The sequence below is a fragment of the Garra rufa genome, chromosome 6, assembly GCF_049309525.1.
Source record: "Garra rufa chromosome 6, GarRuf1.0, whole genome shotgun sequence".
Lineage (NCBI taxonomy): Eukaryota > Metazoa > Chordata > Actinopteri > Cypriniformes > Cyprinidae > Garra > Garra rufa.
This window is the reverse complement of record NC_133366.1, coordinates 48,231,714-48,255,986: the sequence shown is the minus strand read 5'-3', so window position 1 is coordinate 48,255,986 and position 24,273 is coordinate 48,231,714. Positions and strand designations below refer to the sequence as shown.

General features: G+C 34.6%; 1 protein-coding gene across 1 annotated transcript in view; it reads left to right on the top strand.

Annotated features, from left to right (window-relative positions):
- The first annotated feature begins 227 nt into the window (after positions 1 to 227).
- erbb4a (erb-b2 receptor tyrosine kinase 4a) overlaps positions 228 to 24,273 on the top strand; it is a 188,636-nt gene continuing 164,590 nt past the window's right edge. Inside the window, exon 1 of the mRNA XM_073843370.1 lies at positions 228 to 512. Coding sequence (XP_073699471.1) covers positions 413 to 512 — 100 coding nt within the window. The 5' untranslated portion in view covers positions 228 to 412. The remainder of the gene's footprint in view (positions 513 to 24,273) is intronic.

Sequence of the window (24,273 nt, the reverse complement as noted above, 5' to 3'; positions counted from 1 at the left end):
TATTCATTCTATATTATGACTCAGAATTCTGTAGTATACGAAGTAAAATCCCCACATCATAACAGATATGTGTTTGTGGGCGTGTTTTACTTTAATTAAGTCACTCTTCTATCCAATCAGTGCTTAGATGGGCGGTGTTCAAGCGCTCAAGGCGCGCGCCCGGGCACGGAGACCGTAACTCGGTCCGGAATTCAGCGCAGAGTGATGACAGTCCCAACGCAGTCACATTTAGACAAGGAATAACTCACTTTCACCTCTGTCATTGAATCAACCGATCCAGTTTTACTCGCAGACATAAACCCAGGCGCAACTTCAGACCATGCGCTCTATGTGAACAGCTGCGCAAAGACGCACAAGTTGAAAGACATTTTGACAGCTCGCCAACGGGACATTGGAGTGGACATGTGAAGAAATGGATATGCAGCCTCTTCATATGATCAAAATGCGATCTGACATCATCCTCGTCCTCATCCTCACTGCTGTGATTGTTCCCCTGTGCACCTCGCAGTCAGGTGAGCATCCAACTCCCGTGCGTAAAAGTGCTTATCCGTCCTTCATATCAGTCTTGTTGTGTTCTGGTATACGATTTAATTTAATGTACGGACACATGTCAGTGCATTCAACATTTTCAAACCCGTGAAGTCGCGGTGATCGTGTATTCTCACTCAGGCAGTGCAAATACTTGTGTGCCAAACTCCAAGTGCCCAAATCACATCCGTGCGCATTTCATGATGTAATTCAGTTTTGTATATGTGCTAAATGAGCATTACTAATCAAAGGGTGTCAAAACATTCATCGGAGATTTATAATGAGCGGAAACTGACATCGAGAAATCCACTAGTAATGACAAATCAGTTTGCACCGCCATTGCGCGTTTGCGCACACTGTTACGTCCCAGAATACAGATATGTTTTAGTCTGTCTCTTTTGAAACGATGTTGTTTCTTGACGGATTCTTGTTTTTTAAAGTGTGAATGAGCAGTTTAAGTTATTTCGTTTCCTCTCCACACGATGGTGGCAGTCAACCGAGAAACATCAGGGCAGATGAAGCGCGGAGCCGTGCGTTTTTACGCATCTTTTCTCATGATGTGTAATGACTGCGGAAGCGCTCTGAACCTTTACGAATGAACTCGTTAGGCATTCCTAGAAATTTTCACGCTCTGATTTTTTTAAAGAACACGCTACGTTTTTCTTACTATTTTTAAGAAGTTTAATATATTTCGCAACATATGTTTATATATATATATATATATATATATATATATATATATATATATATATATATATATATATCAATTCTAATGATCTAATTATTTATTATAAAATAATCTTAATATATTTCATGCAAACCTGAGTTGATTTGTCTGTTTTGATTTCCAGACATGTTGCTATCACGTTTTTTCGCATAGAGAATAAATGTAGTTTCTGCTCTTTTGGAGTAAATCTACTTAACTGCTAGAATGGAATAATGAACTGATGAAAATGATGTTAGATGTCTATTGGCTGCCTCTGCTCAAGGTTACTGCACCTGCAAAATATCAGGACATTGAATATTTATTAGCTAATTTAGGTGTTGTTCTAATCAATTTGAGCTATGCTGACTGTAGTGCATATTGTTTTATTAACACTCTGCTGTGGTTTGAACTCATTTCAAAAAGTTGTGCATGTAAATTTGTTCTACATTAATTTTTCATTGTTTCATAGGCCTGCTTTGGTGGAAAATCACATTTTAAAGCATGTCCTTTAAATGCTTCTCATTTATTCATCAGCTCACACCTCTGTCGAGAACCATATGGCACCGCATTTGACCCAGGCTTCCATCTGACATTTAAGTTTGATAGAAAATTACTGCTGGTCGACCTGAGAATATGATCAAATTATTAATCATCTTCAACCCAAATTAAGTTTGGTTGGAGAGTTCATGCGAGCTGAGGGAGTGAGAATATTTCCTGTTAATTAACGTCGTCATTGCTCTGATGTCTAGACGTGAACTTTCTTGAGAACGGAAGAAGTTTCTTTCTTGGTGGAATATTCCAAAACTGGGACATTTTAATGTTTATAACAGGCTGTAATTGGATAAAATGGGTGCTTTTCTAACACAGTTATTATTCACACATACACTGCTACTCTTAATGCAGGAACATTGCATTGAAAGGGACAGTTTATTCAAAACCTCTGGGAGTTTGTTTCTTTCTTTGGTGGATCACAAAAGCAGATGTTTGGGACTGACAACCTCAGTCACCTTTGCATCCATAGACTTTATCGAAAGGACCGGATGCAGAATTCAATACAAGATAAGCTCTGTTACCACAATCAATGTATTTGACATGTTACTCAATTTTTTAAAACAACCAAATACTGCTTGTGCAGTAATGCACTTACAATGAAAGTCTGTGTGTCAAGCAAAAATGTGAAGCTCATATTATTGTTTCCAAGATTTTTTATGCATTTTTCCATAGAATGTGTAGTGTTGTGTATTTGGGTCATAGATCATCCTTTTCGCAGTTAGATTTACATTTTTAGTGGATAAACAATTTGTGTGGACTTTTCTTGATGCAAGAAGTTATTTTATGCTTGGTTATATGTTTATTAAGTGATTTGATCAAACTAGCCATTTAAAAGTTTGTGGTAGGAAAGATTAATTATTGTTTCTGAAGTCTCACCAAGGCTGCATTTATTGGATCAAAATGCAGTAAAATGGCAAAATTGTGAAATATTATTATGATTTCAAAGAGCATTTTTCTATTTGAGTATATTTGAAAATGTAATTTATTTTTGTGAACGCATGTTGAATTTTCAGCAGCCATTACTCAAATTTTCAGTGTCATGTTTCTTATTACATTCTTAAAATTAAAGGTGCTTAATGAAGCGATGCCATAGATGAACCATTTTTGGTTCCACAAAGAACCATTTCTTGCTTATAATCTGAAGAACCTTATTTTCCACAAAGAACCTTTTGTGAAACAGAAAGGTTCTTCAGATGTTAAAGGTTCTTTTGGGAACCTTTTAGACAAAAAGGTTCTTCTATGGCATCGTGAAGCACCTCTATTTTTAAGTGTGTATAATCAGTGTTGAAAATAGTTGTACTGCTTAATATTTTTTGTGGAAACCACAATACATTTTACTCTTTACAACACTCTAGAAAGTTCAGAAGAACAGCATTTGAGAAGGGAATCTTTTGATACAGTATAAATGTCTTTGCTGTCATTTTTGAGCAGTTTAATGCATCCTTGCGTTTAATTCCTATCAAACTTTTGAGCAGTAGTGTATAATGTCAAAGACTTGGGACTGTGCCCTCAAAACAAAGTGTTTTCAATGTTTTTCTGTGCACTGCATTGCATTAGACATTTAAAGTCTGTTAACAAGATGATCCACTGTATTCTGTATCTGTTGATTGTTTGTTTCTTTTTTCATTAGTATTTGACAGTCGTGTCATTTTGGCCCTTGACCCATGTGTCCAAAACAGTGAAAAAACTTCTTTCTCTATTCAATTGAGTTCATGCTGAGCTCAGAGTCTCAGCCAAAGCAAACGCTTGTTTTCAGCATCCTCTTATTGTCCCTGGCGCTTAAGAGGGAATGACATCTTCAATTTCCCGATTCTCGGTACGAAGTAAACCAATAAAGCCTGTTGTAATCCACAGCCTCCCGCTTTTTTAAGAATGGCAGAAAGGCAAAAAAGCAGAGAGGATTTTCTTTTCAGTGGCTGTAGGGTTTGTTTCTCCTCCACTTGTAATTCCTCTCAGAAAACAAATGCCTGCGGGCCTCTTTCTGTAGGACAGGGCTGCCAATACCCCCCTCCTCACTCTACGAGTCTTTCAGGCTCGCTTTCACCCTCCCTATCCGTTTCTCTTTCACCATCTTCTCCGTGCTGCCTGGCTCTGTGCCCTCGCAGTCAGCTGTAATGCTAGTCTTCTCATCCTGTGTGTGATGCAGCCCTGCATTTCTTATTGAGCTTTAGCGATTGTTGGTTTGTACAGGTGTTTAAGCCCAATAAGCAGGTTCATCATTGTCTTTCCGAGCGTCAGGCATTGGAAAGACCTTTGGGAATTTCTAAACAGAGATAAATGGTGTACTGTCAGCCCTGCGGCGTCATGCCTCTGCAACAACTGACGTTTTTTTTGCAAAATAATTACTTAGAAGAGTTATAGTTTGCCTTAATGACATGCAAACTTTGCTTTGAATTGTTCTTTTTGTGACAACAGACCTTGTGTCATCATGATGTAATGTGGGTGGTTGCCAAAGGTGTTGTTAGAGGTTTCTATAGTGTAAAAAAACTGAGGTTATTACCGTTTTCTTAATGTTTTTAAAAGATGTATCTTATGCTCACCAAGGCTGCATTTATTTAATCAAAAATACAATAAAAATGAAAAAAATTCTGAAATATTATTTGATTTCAACATAAATATTTTCTATCTTAATATATTTCAAAATATAATTTATATGTGTGATGCAAATCTGAATTTCAGCATCATTACACTCTTAAAAAATAAAGGTGCTTCACGATGCCATAGAAGAACCTTTTTTTTGTCTAAATGGTTCCATAGAGAACCCTTAACATCTGAAGAACCTTTCTGTTTCACAAAAGGTTCTTTGTGGTGAAAGAAGGTTCTTCAGATTATAAAAAAAGTAAAAAAGCGATGGTTCTTTAAAGAACCTTTGACTGAATGGTTCTCTGTGGAACTAAAAATGGTTCTTTTATGGCATCGCTGTGAAGAACCTTTTAAAGCACCTTTGTTTTTAAGAGTGTACTCTAGTTTTCTCTACTCAGGAAGCATTTATTATTACTATAAATGTTGAAAATGGTTGTGCTGTTTAATATTTTTGTTTAATATTATCTTTTCAGGATTTACTGATGATTGAAAGTTCTAAGAAAAGTTACTTTCTGGTCCAAGTTTTCAATCTGTTTGTGATTTTCAACTGGTCTCAAAGCCAGATCAATTGAAAAGTGACCAAAAACCCTTTAAATCCAGCCATCAGATCGTTCTGACCAGGATGAGGAGGTTTCTAAGCAGGCTAGGTTTTCGGGTTTATTAGGATTCAGATCACTAATGAATAAAGCTAAGGAAATCATCACCAATTCATGAGCATATGTTTGAATCGCGAGAGACACAGCAGTAGTGTGGAGGAAAATATGGTTTTAGGTGAAGCGTAAACTATATTTCTTGTCCCAGTTGGCTGGGTTGGTTAATTTTCGACAGTGTTTTTGTGTTTTTCAGTCTTTATGGTCTTAGTTTGGTCTGCCATGTAGGTAGTTTGCTGTTATCCTGACCTTGCCGTTATGTCTGGACTTTATGTTTTCAGCCGAGGGCTGACGTACATCTCCACTGATCCATCACTCGTTCCTGCAGTAAACATCGCACTCTAATTCAAGATGAGTGTGACTATAATTTAAAGCGACAGCGTCTTAGCCGAGAACAATAAAGCAAGACAAAAGCAGACGTCGGTAATTTTAATTTGATAAGCAGAGACCATCGGTTCTGGTTGTGTTCAGATAATTATTAGGCTCAAGTCATCAATTAAAAGTTTTCCAAGAGCCTGTCATGCTATGTCTGACTTTATTTTAAAATGGCTAATAATGATAGTCTAATATACATGTATGCTACCGTTCAGAAATTTGAGTTAGTACATTTTTCGCTCTTAAAAGTCTCTTATAACTGCATTTATTTGATCAAAAATACAGTTAAAAGCAGCATCATTGTGAAATATTATTACAATTTGAAAGAAATGATTTCCATTCAAATATATTTTAAAATGAAATTTATTTATGTGACGCAAAGCTGAATTTTCAGCATCATTACTCCAGTCTTTAGTGTCACATGATCCTTCAGAAATCATTCAAAAATGCTAATTTGAAAGTCAGAAACATTTATTGTTATCCATATTGAAAACAGTTGTGCTGCATAACACTTTTGTTATTTTTCTCGGGATTCTTTAATCCTGAGAACTTTTTTAAAACATTATGAATGTCTTTACTGTCACTTTTGATTAAGTCACTGCAAAAAATGTTTTTCTTACTTCGATTTTTTTGTCTTGTTTCCAGCCAAAACATCTAAAAATTCTTAAATTAAGAAGGATTTTCAAGACAAGTAAGAATTTTTGTCTTGTTTTCAGAAATAATCAGTCAAAATTAATGAGTTTTTTGCTTAAAACAAGCAAAATAATCTTGTTTCAAGCAGAAAACTGACTATGTGCAGTCAGTCATGGCAGCCTATAATTTTAAACATGTTGTTCAGTAAAGTTAATTTTTCTGTCTAAAACTAAAGGGAAAAATTGGAGTGCACTATAAAACTTTAGTTGCGTTGTATTGCATATGCATTTTGTATGTTAGAAGTTAGCATGCTGTTCATTCAGATTTGTGATAGAATCCAACAATAACTGGCTCTTGGAATTCTTCGAAACGAGGTTAAAAACTGCCATCGTGAGACATTTTAGTCGTGCACCAAGAAAGGAGCACTAGAGCAATGTTTCCATTGTGAAACTGGCTGGGTAGTGCATATTCTCACACACTTAACTCTCTCTCTCTCTCTCTCTCTCTCTCTCTCTCTCTCTCTCTCTCTCTCTCTCTCTCTCTCTCTCTCTCTCTCTCTCTATCACACACACACACACACACACACACACACACACACACACACACACACACACACACACACACACACACACATACTGCTGAAGGAATCAAAGGTTTGTCACAGCTGTGTTGTGGCTTTGCAGGTTGTCTGAGCTCATGGATTCCCCAGGCAAAGATCCTAAATAAAGACATCCTGCCGACTGCCTCTAACTTTTGGCAGAGTCGCTATAGAAAACCTTTTATTATAGCATCTGTCCATAGGTGCATTCAGTGTGTTGGCTGAAACCCATCATCAAGTCTCAGCTGGGTGACAGCGCTCTCTGCATCTCACTCAGAGACACCGAGAATTGGTCCTCTTCTTCTGTTCACTGTCAGTCTCAACCTATTTTCAGGGCATGAAACATGTTATCTTTTTCTACTGCTGCAAATGACAGTGACTAAATCAGACAGATAGGACATTTGCTAGATTACTGCTGAAATCTTGCATACTAGAGTATAGTGCACCAGTGACCACCCACTTCATCATCTGCCTTGTTTCAGCTTGGAAGTATTTTTTTCCGTAAGCATTTAAAAATAGTTGGGTAAAGATTTCTAAGTCAAAAGTTAACATACACCTTGCAGAATCTGCAAACTGTTAATTATTTTACCAAAATTAGAGGGATCATATGTTATAGCATGTTATGTTTTATTCAGTAGTGACCTGAATAAGATATTTCACATAAAAGACATTTACATATTTATAAAAAATTACCCTGTTCAATAGTTTACATACACTTGATTCTTAATACTGTGTTGTTACCTGAATGATCCACAGCTGTGTTATTTTGTTTAGTGATAGTTGTTCATGAGTCCCTTGTTTGTCCTGAACAGTTAAACTGCCTGCTGTTTTTCAGAAAAATCCTTCAGGTCCCACAAATTCTTTGGCTTTTTAAGCATTTTTGTGTATTTGAACCCTTTCCAACAATGACTGTATGATTTTGAGATCCGTCTTTTCAAACTGAGGATGACTGAGAGACTCATATGCAACTACTTACAGAAGGTTAAAACGCTCAATGATGCTTTAAAATGAAAAAACGATGCATTAAGAGCCGGGGGTGAAAACTTTTAAACACCATGAAGATGTGTACATTTTTCTAAATATGCCTAAATATCATATTTTTTATTTAGTACTGCCCTTTAAAAAGCTACAAAAGATACTTACATGTTTCCCAGAAGACAAATTAAGTTAAATTTTATCCTGATCAAAAGCAAAAAACAAATGTGGATTCAGATAACAACACAGTAGAATCAAGTGTATGTAAACTTTTGAATGTGGCCATTTTTATAAATTCAACTATTATTTTCTCTTGTGTACTACATGTAAATGTCTTTTATGTCTTGTTCTTATCCATGTCACTACTAAATAAAAATAACATTTTGTAGCATTTTGTATGATCCCTTTTATTTTAGTAAAATAATTAACATTTTGCAGATTCTGCAAGGTGTAAGTAAACTTTTGACTTCAACTGTTGCACTACTAAAATGTAGTGTGGTTGCAGCTCTACTTGTATTATTACTTTCGATCAGTTTCTTACTTGGGTTCTTATTTTAAGCCATTTGGAATGAATGAATATGCTAAATGGTTACATATAAGTGAAAGCTCTCTCTGATCGAGTCAGGCATCTGAAAGCATAATACTAATATTGTATCTAATAGAGTATTCCTACAGCCTAGATGCCACATATAATTCCTGTCGTCCCTCTTCCGAGAAATTGCGTGTGCCGTCGTGGATAAAAACAGCCATGCTATTGCGTGTCATATTAATAGGCCACGGAATGGTTTACTCTTACATCTCCATGGCTGCCCACCAGCACAAGATAAAACTGAAATAAACCACTAAGGCTAAAATCAAGTCATAGGTTGATGTGAGGACAAAGAACTGAAGTCTTGTAAATATCTTAATGATTCAGTGACTGACTCATCATTGATCCAATCATTTATTTTCACAATCATGCAAGCAGTATCGATGTGTAGCCCTGTTCTTCAAAAGTGAATCCTACGCACTGGAAAGTCACTTGCCCTCTAGCCACACGAGTGTCAAGTTGAAAGAAAGTCAAATAAGGCTGGACTTATTAGGTCGTAAGATCTGATCAAAATCCAGCTTCTATTTGAACTCCTACATAGTTCTCAGATCGCCGGATAAAATGGCCTTGGTTTTTGCATATACGTCCATTGCTTGGAAATGAAGCTGTTTTTTATGTGCATACTTTAGGGTTTCTTCAAATCTGGCACCGTTTCTTCTACAGATACATACTACCATTTAAAGTTTGGGGTCAGTAAGATTTTGTATGCATGCCAAAGCTGCATTTGTTTAGTTAAAAATACAGTAAAAACAGTAAAATTGTTGAATAATTTGAACATTTAAAATAACAGTTTTCTATTTGAATATATTTTAAAATGTAATTTATTCCTGTGATGTAAAGCTGTCTTCAGTGTCACATGATCCTTCAGAAATCATTATCATATGCTGATTTGCTGCTTAAGTAACATTTATTTTGGAAATCATATGTTTTTCAGAATTCTTAAATGAAAGGAAAGTAAAAAAAAAAAACCCAGCATTTATTTTAAATAGAACTTTCGTAACAATGTAAAAGTCTTTACTGTTACTTTTGATCACACCTAGTATACTCTACCACAATGACACCAACTTTTGTTCAGGGGAATCTTATTTTTCTTCAGAAAAATGCAAAGATTATGAGTTATGAGTCATTCGAAAAATAGGGTTTCTAATCTATTCTCGCGCTCTTTCTTTTTTTGCACTTATTCACTGATGTACACACACGAACCCAGCATGTCCTCAGAGACAAGGTGATTAATTGGCCTGACTAGGGCTTGTGAAATTTGCGATGGTGGCGCTGTACTCGAGGGGAACCAACCATTGCCCTGTCAGCTCAAGCACTCAGACACCATATTCCTCGTCTCCTGAACCTGACAGCTAAAATTAGTCTTTGAGCTTTCTCTCTCCCTCCACTTCTCCTTTGTAACCGATCCGCCATTGTTTCACCTCGCCCCGAGGGATAGTTTTTCATCCCTGCATGAGTTATTAAAATAAGAAGAGCATGATTTGATTTAATGTGCGTGATTATGAGAGCAGTTTGAGTGTTTGTTTCCTCTTGAAAAGCTTGTGATTTTTCATTAAAATTCTGTTAAATGTAGCGCCTGAAGATCTAAAGATAAGCAACGAATTCTCTAAAACAGCCATGTTTTTCAAGATAAAATGTTGGTAGAATTATGACACTGTTTGGTATGCTTATCTGTAATGTGAAACAAAATAGGGCTTTCTATGAATTTTTATATTTTTATTTACACTACCAGTCAAACGTTTTTAAACAAAACAGTTTTTAATGTTTTTTTTTTTGTTTTTTGTTTTAAGAAATGTCTTCTGCTCACCAAGCCTACATTTATTTGATCCAAAGTACAGCAAAAACTGTAAAATTGTTAAATATTTTTACTATTTAAAATAACTGTTTTCTATTTGAATGTATTTTAAAATGTAATTAATTCCTGTGTTTTCAAAGCTGATTTTTTTTGCATAATTACTCCAGGTACTCAACTGTTTTAAGTATTGATAATAATAATAAAAATGTAAAATATATTCAAATAAAATGCAGTTATTTTAAATATTACAATAATATTACAATATTGCTGTTTTGTATTTTGAATCAAATAAATACAGGCTTGGTGAGCAGAAGTGACTTCTTTAAAACATTAAAAATCAATATACACTATTGAATTAAAATTATACACAACCAGTAAAAAGTTGTGTTCTAATATTATAGTTCAAGTCACTGTATCATTCTAATATCACTGTTTATCATAGATTTCAGGGCAGGCACCAAAATCAACAGCAGAAGAAAATTTACTGTGTATATACTGTAAAAAAGCAGTTGCTGCTTTAAATTTTTAAGTACAATCAACATACCTGTTTCAGTCATTTCAATTTAAATTACAATTAATTAAATTAGTTGAACCATGCACAACTTGTAAATATTAAAGTTAAAATTATTTTGATGAGTTAAAGTAAAAACACATTGTCAAAACATATTGGTCATACGGGTAGCAGTGTACTTTTTTGGATTCTTGGCCCATATATGCAGTCCACTACACTCTGTGAGACTTTGTTTAATGTGGTGGAGGTATTTTTTTTTATAGATTCAGGCTTTTCTCTTCTTTCTTTAGCACATCCACAGTACTTAGCCTGTTTAGCTTCATTTAAAGAGGCCTAAGATTTAAACCCTTAACCAGGGATGCTGGGATATTCACAGTAATGGTTCTGCTCAAGAGCTTCTCCGGGTCATTTATCAGGTCTAGCAGGGCAGGATCAAATGAATCACAAGCGCTCCAGACACTTTCATGGAGGTGGTCTTCTCTGCGACACGAGAATGAACTGAGCAGCTGAGCTTGACGGAGGAAGGTCGTGAAATAGTTTAATGCCCCATCACACCAGACAACCTCCAATGCTTAAGGTCATTAATCACATTAATATTAATCGTTTAATTAGATTGTAATTACACAAGCCATTCTCAGTGTATTTCAGCCTAAGTCTCATGAAAAACATGTCCGGGTCACAGAAATGAAATGCTTAAGGGCCACCTATTATGCAAAATCCAGTTTTACATAGTGTTTGGACATAAATGTGTGTTAGCAGTGTGTGAACCACTCTACAATGATAAAAGTCCACCCACTCCTTATTTTTTAATCTCTATTAAACCAAGTCAATCTTATTAGACATGCAGTTTTGAGCTTTAAAACAATATGATGTCACATTGTTTATGCCCCGCCCACGGCCGCTGAATGACAGTCCTGTCTTACAGTTTCTACCCTTAGCGAGTTTTGTTTGTTTGTACGCAGTCCTTCATTTTCTTTATGCTCGAGCAGCTTTAACGTCACCAATGTCTCGTAAACAGACTAAACATAAGAGCCATCATTTTCTCCCAACATCTGAGCCACTGAGGACGCAGTGGATTACTATTATTTTTTAAAAGGGGCATAACAGTTTCACCTAATCTTATGTAAATCTTGAACATAGAGTAGTACTGCATCCTTCATACCTCAAAAAAGTCTTTAGTTTTATCATATTTACAAAAGAAAGATACAGCTTTACGATTCTCTCCAAAAACTGCAGAGATCTTGGAGGCGTGCCATGGGCGGAGCTAAAGATTGACGAGAAATTGCACGGCGATTGCCAACAAAACACAGACATTTGATACTGTTTCACTTACCATCTGCAGTTCTGAATCATGACGGGATCTTTTATAGCTGGGACCGCTCCATTTTTCAGTATCAAACAATGTGCAAATCCAGCTTCAAACTGGGTCTTGTTTAAATGTTCATCAACAAACACACTTGCAAAATGCAGTTTCTGCCCCGGAAAAACAAACTGCATCATCCACTGTTCACATAATGCTGGGTTCTTCGGAAAGCTGAGGAAGGTTATCTTTGCCTTACAACCAAAACCACACTTCTTTAGAGACATTCTTTCCGAGTGAGTCCCGTGCAGCAGTGCAGCCGAATGAAGCACGTTGATGGGCTCTTGCTCTGGTCAATGTGTGCACGCTCTTCCGGGAGAAATGCCCATACAAGGAGTTCCACCCTTCAGGACATCTTGAAGAGCCATGATCGAAAAAAACATTCCGAAACTTGTAAGAAACCCAGAAGTGTGTGTTCAGCAGAGAAATACTGTTATATATCCAAATCATTTTTTGAAACTTTGGCCATGTTTAGCATGAGAATCCAACTCTTTAACAGTATAAATAACTTAACATGTATGAGACAGCATTGGACCCCCCTTTAAAGGGATATGAAAATTTGATGCTTATCTGCTTGCCCCCAGGGCATCCAAGATGTAGGTGACTTTGTGTCTTCAGTAGAACACAATGCAGTCAGTCATAAAATGGCAGTCAATGGTTACCAAATCTTTAAGAGTAAAAAAACATACACAGACAAAACCGAATTAAACCCTGCGGCTTATGACAATACATTAAGGTCTTAAAGGAGTAGTTCACTTTCAGAACAAAAATTTACAGATAATGTACTCACTTTCTTTTCATCCAAGATGTTCATGTCTTTCTTTCTTCAGTTGTAAAGCAATTGTGTTTTTTTGAGAAAAACATTTCAGGATTTCTCTCCATATAATGGACTACTATGGTGCCCCCGAGGTTGAACTTCCAAAAAGCAGTCTAAATGCAGCTTCAAAGGTCTCTAAATGATCCCAGCTGAGGAAGAAGGGTCTTATCTAGTGAAATGATCTGTTTTTTTTTTTTCAAAAAACATTTACAATTTATATATTTTTAATCTCAAATGCTCATCTTGCCAAGCTAGACAAGACGTGCATTTCAGGTTAAAAAGTATATAAATTGTATTTAAAATAAATAAATAAATAAAATAACCCATTGTTTTGCTAGATAAGACCATTCTTTCCTTGGCTGTGATCGTTTAGATCCCTTTAAAGCTGCATTTTGAAAGTTCAAACTCGGGGGCACCATAGAAGTCCATTATATTTAGAGAAATCTGAAATGTTTTACTCAAAAAACATAATTTCCTTACAACTGAAGAAAGAAAGACATGAACATCTTGACAAGGGGGTGAGTACATTATCTGTAAATTTTTGTTCTGAAAGTGAACTCTTTTAAGACACAAAATGCAAATATTTTTAAAATATTGACAATAATAATAATAATAATAATAATAATAAAATGTTTCTTACTGAAGTAATGATGCTGAAAATTTAGCTTTGATCACAGGAATAAATTAAATTTTAAAATATTTTCAAATAAAAGACAGTTATTTAAATTAGTCAAAAATATAAAAAAATACTGTTTTTGCTGTACTTTAGATCAAATAAATGCAGGTTTGGTGAGCAGAAGAGACTTCTTAGAAAAAACATAAAAAATCTCACTGTTCAAAATGTTTTGACTGGTATTATTTGGAAAGAATTAAACTGAATCTGACAGAACCTTCCTGGATATCCTATATTGAAAAAATAGTAGATTTTAATGTACTAGATTTGAATTCTTTTAATATTGTAAAAGTTTCTATTAGCAGTGGGGGTTGTCTAGTAATTGTATTTAACTTTGTATTAAAACAATAAAAGTCAATATTATTTCTCTATTTAGCTAAGTATACATGCGTGTGTTTGTGTGTGTGTGTTTAGGATTGAAGGAAACTGGGCAAATCAGGTCTGACACAGCAGCAACTAAAATCCAACAGAGAATTTAATTACATTCTTAATTAAGCTGTAATTCAAAGGCATCCTGTGTGTGTGTTTGTGTAGGAAACACAGCGCATGTTTGATGTGCCCACAAACTATTTGTGTTTCCTTATCAGCGCAGGTTTCATATGCACGGCCTGAACCGCCGGCGACAGAGATGCGGTGTACGGCGGGGTGAACGCAGCTGGGCTTTGCGGCTTTCATATAGCAGCATAAAACCGGCCAGTCAACATGAGCAATATGTCAGATAAGCCTCATATTGTTAATACCACCTATAATGAACCAGCGCGCTGCCACCAGCGAGAATCGTCATGCCACATAAGACCGTCTACTTATTGTTCTCTGCTGTTCTCGGGTAATTCACCTAACTAATTAGAGAAATTCGTTTCCCTTTTGTTTTTGTATTTCCCCTTAAGAAATGCACATTCTGTTATGCACTACACAAACAGTGCACATTAGGAAGACACATTATTTGTACATTAAAGACAAATACCTTGAAGAATATTTCTCTAAATTATATTAGCAGAGCCTCATGGAGAAACATTGCTGTAGTGACGTTTGTCACTGCAAGGTATTGCTCAGTATTTTTTATTTTTTTCCTGAAAGAAATGGATGAATTAAACATATCAAAAGTGAAACACGTTTACATTGTTATTAAAAATAAGTAATAAGAAGAAATGTTTCTTGAGCAGCAAATAAGCATATTAGAATGATTTCTGTGACTGAAGACTAAAGTAATAATGCTGAAAATTCAGCTTTGGATCACAGGAATAAATTACATTTTAAAATATATTCAAATGCGAAACATTTTTTTTTAAATGCTAATAATATTTAACCATTTTTACTGTATCTAATAACAAGAAAACATGCATTTTGCACCTATAATTCTTAAAAAACCATCTGGGGACACAGAAGCGTTCTGTATTTTGGAAAGAGGCTTCTAGGTATATTTGACATCATTTCATGATGTTTTTAGTATAGGTGATGTTTGTTTTTGCTGTATCGAATCCCTTAAACACGTACGCTTGCAGCATATTTTAAATATTTATGCTTGCATTTTGAATGTTCATGCAAATCAGTTCTATCAGGCTCCAGTTCCTGCGCAAACATCTTAAGCTGGAGCTGCATTGATCTTTACTTTTTAATCTGCTGCCCAGCGTGAAACACCAAGTTCTTCAAAAGTGCTCTGATTTTTGCACAGCATGAGACAAACAAGCTGATAGTCAACTGCGGTTCTTTTTAACTCATTTATTTTTGTGCATTTTGCTTGATTGTCCTATCAAAAACATTTAGTATTTCTTAAGCTTACTGAAGCTGAAATGGTTTTATACTATTGGCACTCTATGACTAGTGTTGAAGTACTGCTCACACAATTTTAACAAATCCAATGATCAATTGAAGGTGTTCGGAAGAATGAGGGACACACAAGGAGAAAGATGACATGTATGACCTATCAGTCTTACACCCTCAGTCAGAAAGTTTTTTTTTCCTTTTCATTTATCCATTTGACAGAAAGGAGTCTTTCAGAATAATGCAGTGTCATTTGAACTGGGCTTAACTGATTTGACATGTTTTATTAGGTAAAAACAGTGTTGAAATGTACTGTAAGTGATTTGATAAATGATTCTTAGTATTTTATGTCTTATACGCAGCTCAGTATAAACTCAAAATGTCGAAAAACAAGCTGAAAAAAGAGCTCTGTTCATCTCACAGTAACAGTTTTTGTTGGCATGAAGTGTCAAGTGGGTTTTATCACAGACTGATTTTCACTGAACACATGCAGCTTTTAAAGCTGTCTTATTTTATTTGCTAATATTATTGCTTTAACAGGTTTTGAGATTATTATTATTTTTATTTTTTGCTGTATGAGTTAGACTTGATGGCTATGTACCAGAAAATGCCAAATTGGTAGGTTTTTTATTTTATTTTGTTTTATTATTATTATTTTTTTATGTAATTTTATTTCTTTAACGGATTTTGAGATTTATGCAAAAAGGTTTTTGCTGTTTGAGTTGGACTTGATGGCTATGTTGTACCAGAAAATGCTAAATCGGTAGGTTTTTTAATTTAATTTTAATTTAATTTAATTTAATTTAATTTAATTTAATTTAATTTAATTTAATTTAATTTAATTTAATTTAATTTTATTTAATTTTATTTTAAATCTGTAGGTTTATTTTTATTTTATTTTATTTTTATATGTAATTTTATTTCTTTAACAGGTTTCGAGGTTTTTGCTATTTGAGTTGGCCTTAATGTTATACCAGAAAATGCTCTATCGGTAGTTTTTTTTTTATTTTAATTTTAATGTAATTTTATTTCTTTAACACGTTTTGAGATTTATGCAAAAAGGTTTCTGCTGTTTGAGGTGGACTTGATGACTATGTTGTACCAGAAAATGCTAAATCGTTAGTTTTTTTAATTTTATTTTATTTTATTTTATTTTATTTTATTTTATTTTATGTCATTTTATGTCATTTTATGTCATTTTATGTCATTTTATTTCTTTAACACGTTTTGAGATTTATGTAAAAAGGTTTTTGCTGTTTGTTTTTTTTTTAATTTTAATTTAATTTTATTTTATTTAATTTTTTATTTTATTTTATTTCATTTTTTATGTCATTTTATTTCTTTAACACGTTTTGAGATTTATGCAAAAAGTTTTTTTTCTGTTTGAGTGGACTTGATGGCTAAGTTGTACCAGAAAATGCTAAATCGGTAGGTTTTTTATTTTATTTTTATTTTTTTATTTCATTGTATTTTTTTGTAATGTAATTATATTTCTTTAACACGTTTTGAGATTTATGCAAAAAGTTTTTTTTCTGTTTGAGTGGACTTGATGCCTAATTCGTACCAGAAAATGCTAAATCGGTAGGTTTTTTATTTTATTTTTATTTTTTTATTTCATTGTATTTTTTTGTAATGTAATTTTATTTCTTTAACACGTTTTGAGATTTATGCAAAAAGGTTTTTGCTGTTTAAGGTGGACTTGGTGGCTATGTTTTACCAGAAAATGTTAAATCAGTAGGTTTTTTATTTTATTTTATTTTATTTTATTTTATTTTTTAATGTAATTTAATTTCTTTAACCGGTTTTGTGATTTATGCAAAAAAAAAAAAAAAAAATGCTTTTTTGCTTGTTTGAGTTGGATGCTAAATCAGGAGTTTTTTTATTATTTCATGTTATTTCGTTTTATTTCATTTAAACAGGTTTTGAGGTTTTGGGTTTTTGACTGTTTGAGTTGGACGTTTTACCAGATATGGTGCTGTTCTTTCCCATTTGAACATATCCAATGTCTCATTCACTAACAAATTGTTCATTTAAACCTCTTCCTTTAAATGATTAATTGATTAAAACTGATTTGCAAAGAACTTATGAATCACTTAATTGTAAGGAAGCACTATAACTGTGCTTCTTGTTATAGGAAGGGGAGATAGTGGAATTATAAACAAACAAACAAAAAAAAAAACACTTAAAGTGTTGTTCAGGGTCTTCTAGGAACACTTGAGTCATGATTCAAATGAATTCGACTAAATTAATTGACGCAAACCATCTAAGCAAACCAGTCTGCTAAAATGAAAGAGACTTTGCAAAGAGCAAACATCCAGCTTGCTTTGTGCCGTATCATCAGTTCTCTGTGTTTTCTTTATATTTTGACCCTGGAGGTTTTCTCTTACTGTGTATTAGTTTTATGCTACCTGGTTGGAGGTCTAAAATCAGCGTGTGCGAGTTGAGCCCCAGCAGATTTTATCTCCATTCTGCTTAATTGGAAGTTTGTGAGTCCAGAGGGGAGTTATTGATTGTGTACCGACCTGCAGGGAGAAGATTAGAGGCTTTTGTGATTTTCCCTCATTACTACTAAACCAGAGGAGGTTTCTATGTTTAACTAGATTTCTTAAACCAGCCAGTCTTGCCTTAAACAAACAATTATATAGCATTAGAAATGTCTTAATTGCATATACGACTATATTGTTATATAATGATCACTGCTTCATGGGTATTCATAGTTAATTGTCCTTATATCTGATTTTTGAATAGTACTGAATTCTACTAATGCATCTTTACATTTCCTTCTAAGGGAGAATTAGATTAATGTTTCTAATTCTTCTTGATTTGTACTTGTCATCTGGATTAGAAATGATTATGCTCATTTTTGGCACATTTTATCATGTTATAACACTATACGTACATATAAGTCTCTAGGTGTCCAATTCCCTATAATGGACTTTTTCATCGCTTTCATTTTGGCTGCACTGCTGATAATATTTATTTGAAATTTAAAAACTCCTAAAGGAATGGACAACACATGTTGTTGCAAATCCATATGACTTTATGTCTTGTGTTAAACACAAAAGGAGATTTGCACTTCTTGTTCTTTTCCAAGCAGTTAGTCTCTGTAGGGCTTTTAAAAAAGCTATAAAAAAGACGCAAAAGTATTGTTATAGTGGTTCATACAACTTGTGCCATATTTTAGAAGTCAAATTCCAAAGTCATCTAATAAATATGTAAACAGCAGACTAAAATATGCAAAAACTGTCCATTGCAACTTGAACTGAATCAGTCTGATTCAATGCGGACCATTCAGACTGGTGTTGTAAAATGAATCAAGTGATTCACTAAAGAGATTTTGCTTACAAGTCCAATGCAATAACAAATCAGACATTGGTACTTCTATGAAATAATTACTTAAAGTTCAGTCTGTTACTCACACAAAGCTCTATTTATGTAATTATTTATGTAATTCTAATTTATGCAAAAATAAAGCCTGCAAAAATACTACCTGTGGAAAAAATAGAATTTGGCAGTATTTTTTTTTTTGTATTTTACAATACAATTACTGTCAAATTCATGGTTTTTGCAAATTGAAAACTACAAATTACCATATAATTAATGGTAAAAAATAGTAAAATTACATGTCCATAAGACCTTGAGTTAGAAAATCCCATATGTGACCCTGGACCACAAAGCCAAATATTAAAATCGAGATTTATACAGATTTAAAATCGAGATTTATTAAGTTGAATAAATACGATTTCCATTGATGTATGGTTTGTTAGGATAGGACAATATTTGGCAGAGATAAAACTTTTTGAAAATTTGGAATCTAAAATTGCAAAAAAATCTAAATACTGAGAAAATCACATTTAAAGTCCAAATGAAGTTCTTAGCAATGCATATTACTAATCAAAAATTAAGTTTTGATATATTTACAGTAGGAAATTTACAAAATGTCTTCATGAAACATGTTCTTTACTTAATATCCTAATGATTTTTGGCATAAAAGAAAAATTGATAACTGTGACCCATGCAATGTATTGTTGGCTATTGCTACAAATATTATATCACTTAATGAAATATGCATTTATAATTTTTATTTTGTAAAATATACAATGGCTTATGGCTTCAAAATACTTGGGAAAATAGTGCATGCATCACACAGAATACTTTTACTATACTTTTAAGGTGCTTTTACTACCTTTTCGAAGCTTGAAAGTTCCAAATTATTGTAATTGCATGGAAAATGTGTCCAGGTATTTTTCCTTTTGTGTTCCACAGAAGAAATTGTAAGTACATTTTTAATTTTGGGGTAAGCATTTATTCATTCCTTCATTCAGGTTTTTGATGCATTTCAAAAAGCATCAACATTATTTTTGAGGTGCATCAAAACTGCATTAGCAGAAAGCACAGATATTTATCTAACAATGCGTACATTTTAGAAGGCTAAATATCATGTTATGCCACTGCAGTATCATTACATTTTGATGTATGTACATCCAAGAGAAGAATGCATCATCCGGAAAGCGTTGCGCCCTATTTTTATGTGCCGCTTCCGGCAGTGTACTTATTAACACCATATAGCAGAGGTGTGCTATGGAGGATTTGCAATACAATATGTCTTAAAATACACATGCTGAAGACATGCACAATGTTCCTATTTCATACAAATTTCCTGATGCTAATTTTAGCACTAGCACATACCCAAACTCCAGCACACTCTTTTCTAGTGTCTTTTATTCTCTAGTGCCCCACTAGGACGCTTGTTCTTAGAGCCAGCGTATCAGAGAAGCTCAATGCTGTTAGCGTTAAACAGGCTCCTAATTGGACCTGTGTCGGCTAATTGTGTTCGTGACGTACGGTCCCCTGGGCGGCAGGGCTGCTAATTTCAATAGGGGTAAACAAGCACTAGGTCTTTACTGACGGCTACGTTTTAATTAGAGGCAGGACCAACAAATGTGCTGACATAGTGCTGCAGAGAGGGACAGGAAATCAACATTGTTAGCATGCTATCTGTTTCTGCCAAGCAGTCACAAGAGTCGTCCTATCCCCCTTTATCATGTCATTTCAAAGCCGCGCCGTCTATTGAGCGAAACGGTGCCGTTTCAATTTCGCCCGCGCTGTTTGTCTAGCGTCCTCATGGGGCTGCATTGCACTTTAAAAAGGGCAGCTAAACAGAACACGCTCTCTATCATTGTGATACATTGCTAACGGGAGCAGAATGAAGTATAACAGGATCTACGTTTGGGTGAATCTCGCGGAAACACATACGGGGCGTATTTAACCTCAAATCAAATGAGGGAAAACAAAAACTGGTTCGTGTACAGAGAATTAAGCCTGTTTTTAGCAGCATCAGATTTCCTTTCTAATGTCTTTTGAAACCTAATTTATGACCTGTATGCTTCTTCATGAGATTTACCCAACGTTTATATAAAAGATTGATGTGATTGTGGGTTCAAATAAGGTTGGGGTCACGTAGAAGTTTATGGCAAAATCTAATCTCAGCTGGGTTAGCTCTCATTATTAGCATTTTACACACTTGCCTCTGTATTGTGCCTTTTTTATGAAGAGATGTTTTCACAGTGTGGCTGTGTAGGTTAAATCTCAGTGTTGTAATCCAGCACCCGCTGTCATTTAATCAAGCCAGGCTCATTGGAGAAACATGCCTGTGGCGACATTATAATATGTTGCTTCTTGTACATTTAGTGACATTTTCAAAGTGAAATGTCCAGTGAATGACGCTTAAAGCACGTTCAGTTTAATCTGAAACTGATTAATGTGAATCTCACAACGTTTTATTACTGTGTCCGTATCATGGCAGTTTGGAAATGAAATGTCCGGTGAGTGGCGCTGAAAGGTTAATGCTCTATCGGCCTTGAAAATAACATACTGCCCACACTAAACCCTACCCTAGAAAGCAAATGTGAGATAAAAACTAAAGCAACCATGCTATTTTAGCTTGTAATGACTTGTGACATATGTTTCATGGGACTCATAGTGCAATGCTGTACCAGGTGGACTACCGAGCAAGTTCACTTAATCAGAAAAGCAGTACATATTGAGCTGTATATGTGATGCAAAAGTCATGCACTATGGTAAAAGTGTTTTGAGGTCATATCATATTGTTGAGCAAGGAAACACATTAAAATAAGTCTTCATTAACCTTTTCATTAATTGAAAGGCTAATGCTTTTTCGCTCTTGAAAAATAACTTTCCGCCTACACTAACCCCTACCCTACAAAGCAAATACAAATAAACTGAAGCAATCATGCTATTTTAGCTTGCTTCTACAAGTTTTTGAGCTATTTTGTAGAATGACTTGTGACTCTTCTTTCAAGGGACTCGTAATGCAATGCTGTACCGGGTGGACTACCAAGCAAGTTTACTTAATCAGAAAAGCAATACATATTGAGCTGTGTATGTGATGCAAAAATCATGCACTATGGTTAAATTGTTTTGAGGTCATATCATATTGTTGAGCAAGGAAACATAAAAATAAGTCTTTATTAATCTTTTCATTAATTGAACGGTTAATGCTTTATCACGCTTGAAAATAACTTTCCGCCTACACTTACCCCTACCCTAAAAAGCAAATACAACTAAACTAAAGCAATCATACTATTTTAGCTTGCTTCTACAAGTTTTTGAGCTATTTTGTGGAATGACTTGTGACTCATCTTTCAAGGGACTCATAGTACAATGCAAGTTTACTCAGAAATCAGAAAAGCCATATGTATGGAGCTGGATATGTGATGCAGAAGTGAAATGCATTAGCTTTCAAATCATGCAAAATGGTGGAAGTGTTTTGAGGTCATAACATATTGATTGATAAATAAATCTTAATTAATTAACAATCTCCTGTAATCCTGTAGTCCTATATTCAAAATTTGTGAGAAAAGGAATAGGTTGTTGGCGTTTTACTGCCCCTATGCGCCATTTCAGATGGAAACTGCAGATGGAAACATCAGTTTAATCCATCGAGTAATGCTAAAAGCATGTCCAGTTTAATTTGAAACTGATGAATCTGAATCTGCCAACATTTTATTACTGCGTTCATATTGTGGCAGTTTTGAAATGAAATGGCAGGTAAATGTGGCTAAAAGGTTAATTCTTTATTGCGCTTGAAAATAACATACCGCAAAAGCAACAAAAGCAAATGTGTGATCAAATCTAAAGTAACCATGCTACTGTATTTTAGTTTGCTTCTACAAGTCTTTGAGCTATTTTGTAGAATGACTTGTGTTTTATGGGATACTCGTAGTGCAATGCTGTACCGGGTGGGCTTCCAAGCAAGTTTGCTACATTAGAAACCATAAAAATAAGTTTTTATTAATTAACAATCAGTCCTGTTGAAACATCATTTGAAATGTGTTTAGTTTAATCTGAAACTGATAAATGTGAATCTGCCAACTTTTTATTACTGTGTCTGTATTGTGGACGTTTGGAAATGAAATGTTAGGTGAGTGGCGCTAAAAGGTTAATGCTTTATCATGTTTGAAATAACATACCGCCTACGTTAAACCCTACTCTAAAAAGCAAAAGTTGGATAAAAACTAAAGCAGCCATGCTATTTTAGCTTGCTTCTACAAGTTTTTGAGCTTTTTTGTGGAATGACTTGTGACATGTTTCATGGGATTTGTAGTGCAATTCTGTATCGGGTGGGCTACTGAGCAAGTTTACTTCATTAGAAAAGCCATACTGTACATATGGAGCTGGATATGTGATGCAAAAGTCATGCACTATAGTAAAAGTGTTTTGAGGTCATTGTGCAAGGAAAAACTAAAAAATAAGTCTTTATTAATTGTCCTGTAATCATAATTTATGAGAAAGGGAATAAAGGAATCAAGGTTGTTGGTGTTTTAACTGCCACTACGCTTCATTTCAGATGGAAACAGCCCAAAATTGTATGTACAGTATAGGTATGTTTTATGAGTTTCGCAGAAATGTAGACAGAGGCGCATTTTCTAATAAAGCTTGGTTGCATTTAATTAAAACTAGAGAGCAGCCTTCTTTTTTATTGTGCTTTGCCGCCGTTCAGTTCACCAGACGCTGAATTGGTCATTAACCACAGCGTTGATGACTTGGAGACTCATAAATCTCTGCAATGCTTCCCAAGGAGGTGCTTTTATCCCGTTTAAGATGAATGGAGTTGGGGGTGCCATTTCAGAAGTGGCCTTTGTGACCAGAATGCCCTCCCAAAATTGCAGTGTGAAGTTTAGGGAGCCAAATGTCGGTACAAATGGTTACTCTAGCGCTCAACAAAATAACGAACGGTCTCATATGTTCAGAGGAATATTGTACAGTTTTTTCCGATATTTTGAGGCTGTATTAAACACCTGAGCTCCACATGAAAAGAAAGCAGCACAATAAAAGCGAGCGCACGAATGTCCTCGCCACAGTGTGTTTGCGGATCCGGCTCAAGATTTATGGGCGTAATAATGGAGGCTCAGTGGGTTCATTGCAACACATCGACACACTCCCTCTGTCATCTGACATACTTTATGTGTCATAGCCGGAGAGGGAAGAGAAAGAGACTGTATGTGTGTGTTTACACCTACTGTGTCCTGTCACTTCATCCATCCATCAATATAACATTCTCTCAGTTTGTGTTTTGTTTCTGCTACGCCACGGTTAACGCTGCCTTTGCGTTGTCGCAACATTTGAGACAACATTTGAGACATCAAAGACCGTGTGATTCTGGTCAAAGAGAACGTTTGTTTTGTTCTGCTTGGCCTTAACTTGCCTTATTTGTGATTTTAATATCTTATTCTTTGTCACTTCATTATAAGGTGCACTAAGAAATTTTAAGTCATGAAAAGACACATTACCATTTTAAAATTTGAAAGAAATGAGTGCTTTTATTCAGCAAGAACACATTAAATCTGTTCTTTTGAATTTGGAGTAATTAAATAATCCTGAAAAACAATGTATCGCAGTTTCAGCGAAAATATTCTTCACTGATAATATTAAGAGATGTTTATTGAAAAGCAAATCAGCACATTAGACAGCTTTCCAGAGAATCATGTGACACTGAAGACTGAAGTAATGATGCTGGAAATTCAGCTTTACATCACAGGAATAAATTACAGAATTGAACAAGTATTATTATAGAAAATAGCTATTTTAAATCGTAATAATATTGTGCAATATTGCTGTTTTTAATCTAGTTTTGGAGAGCATAA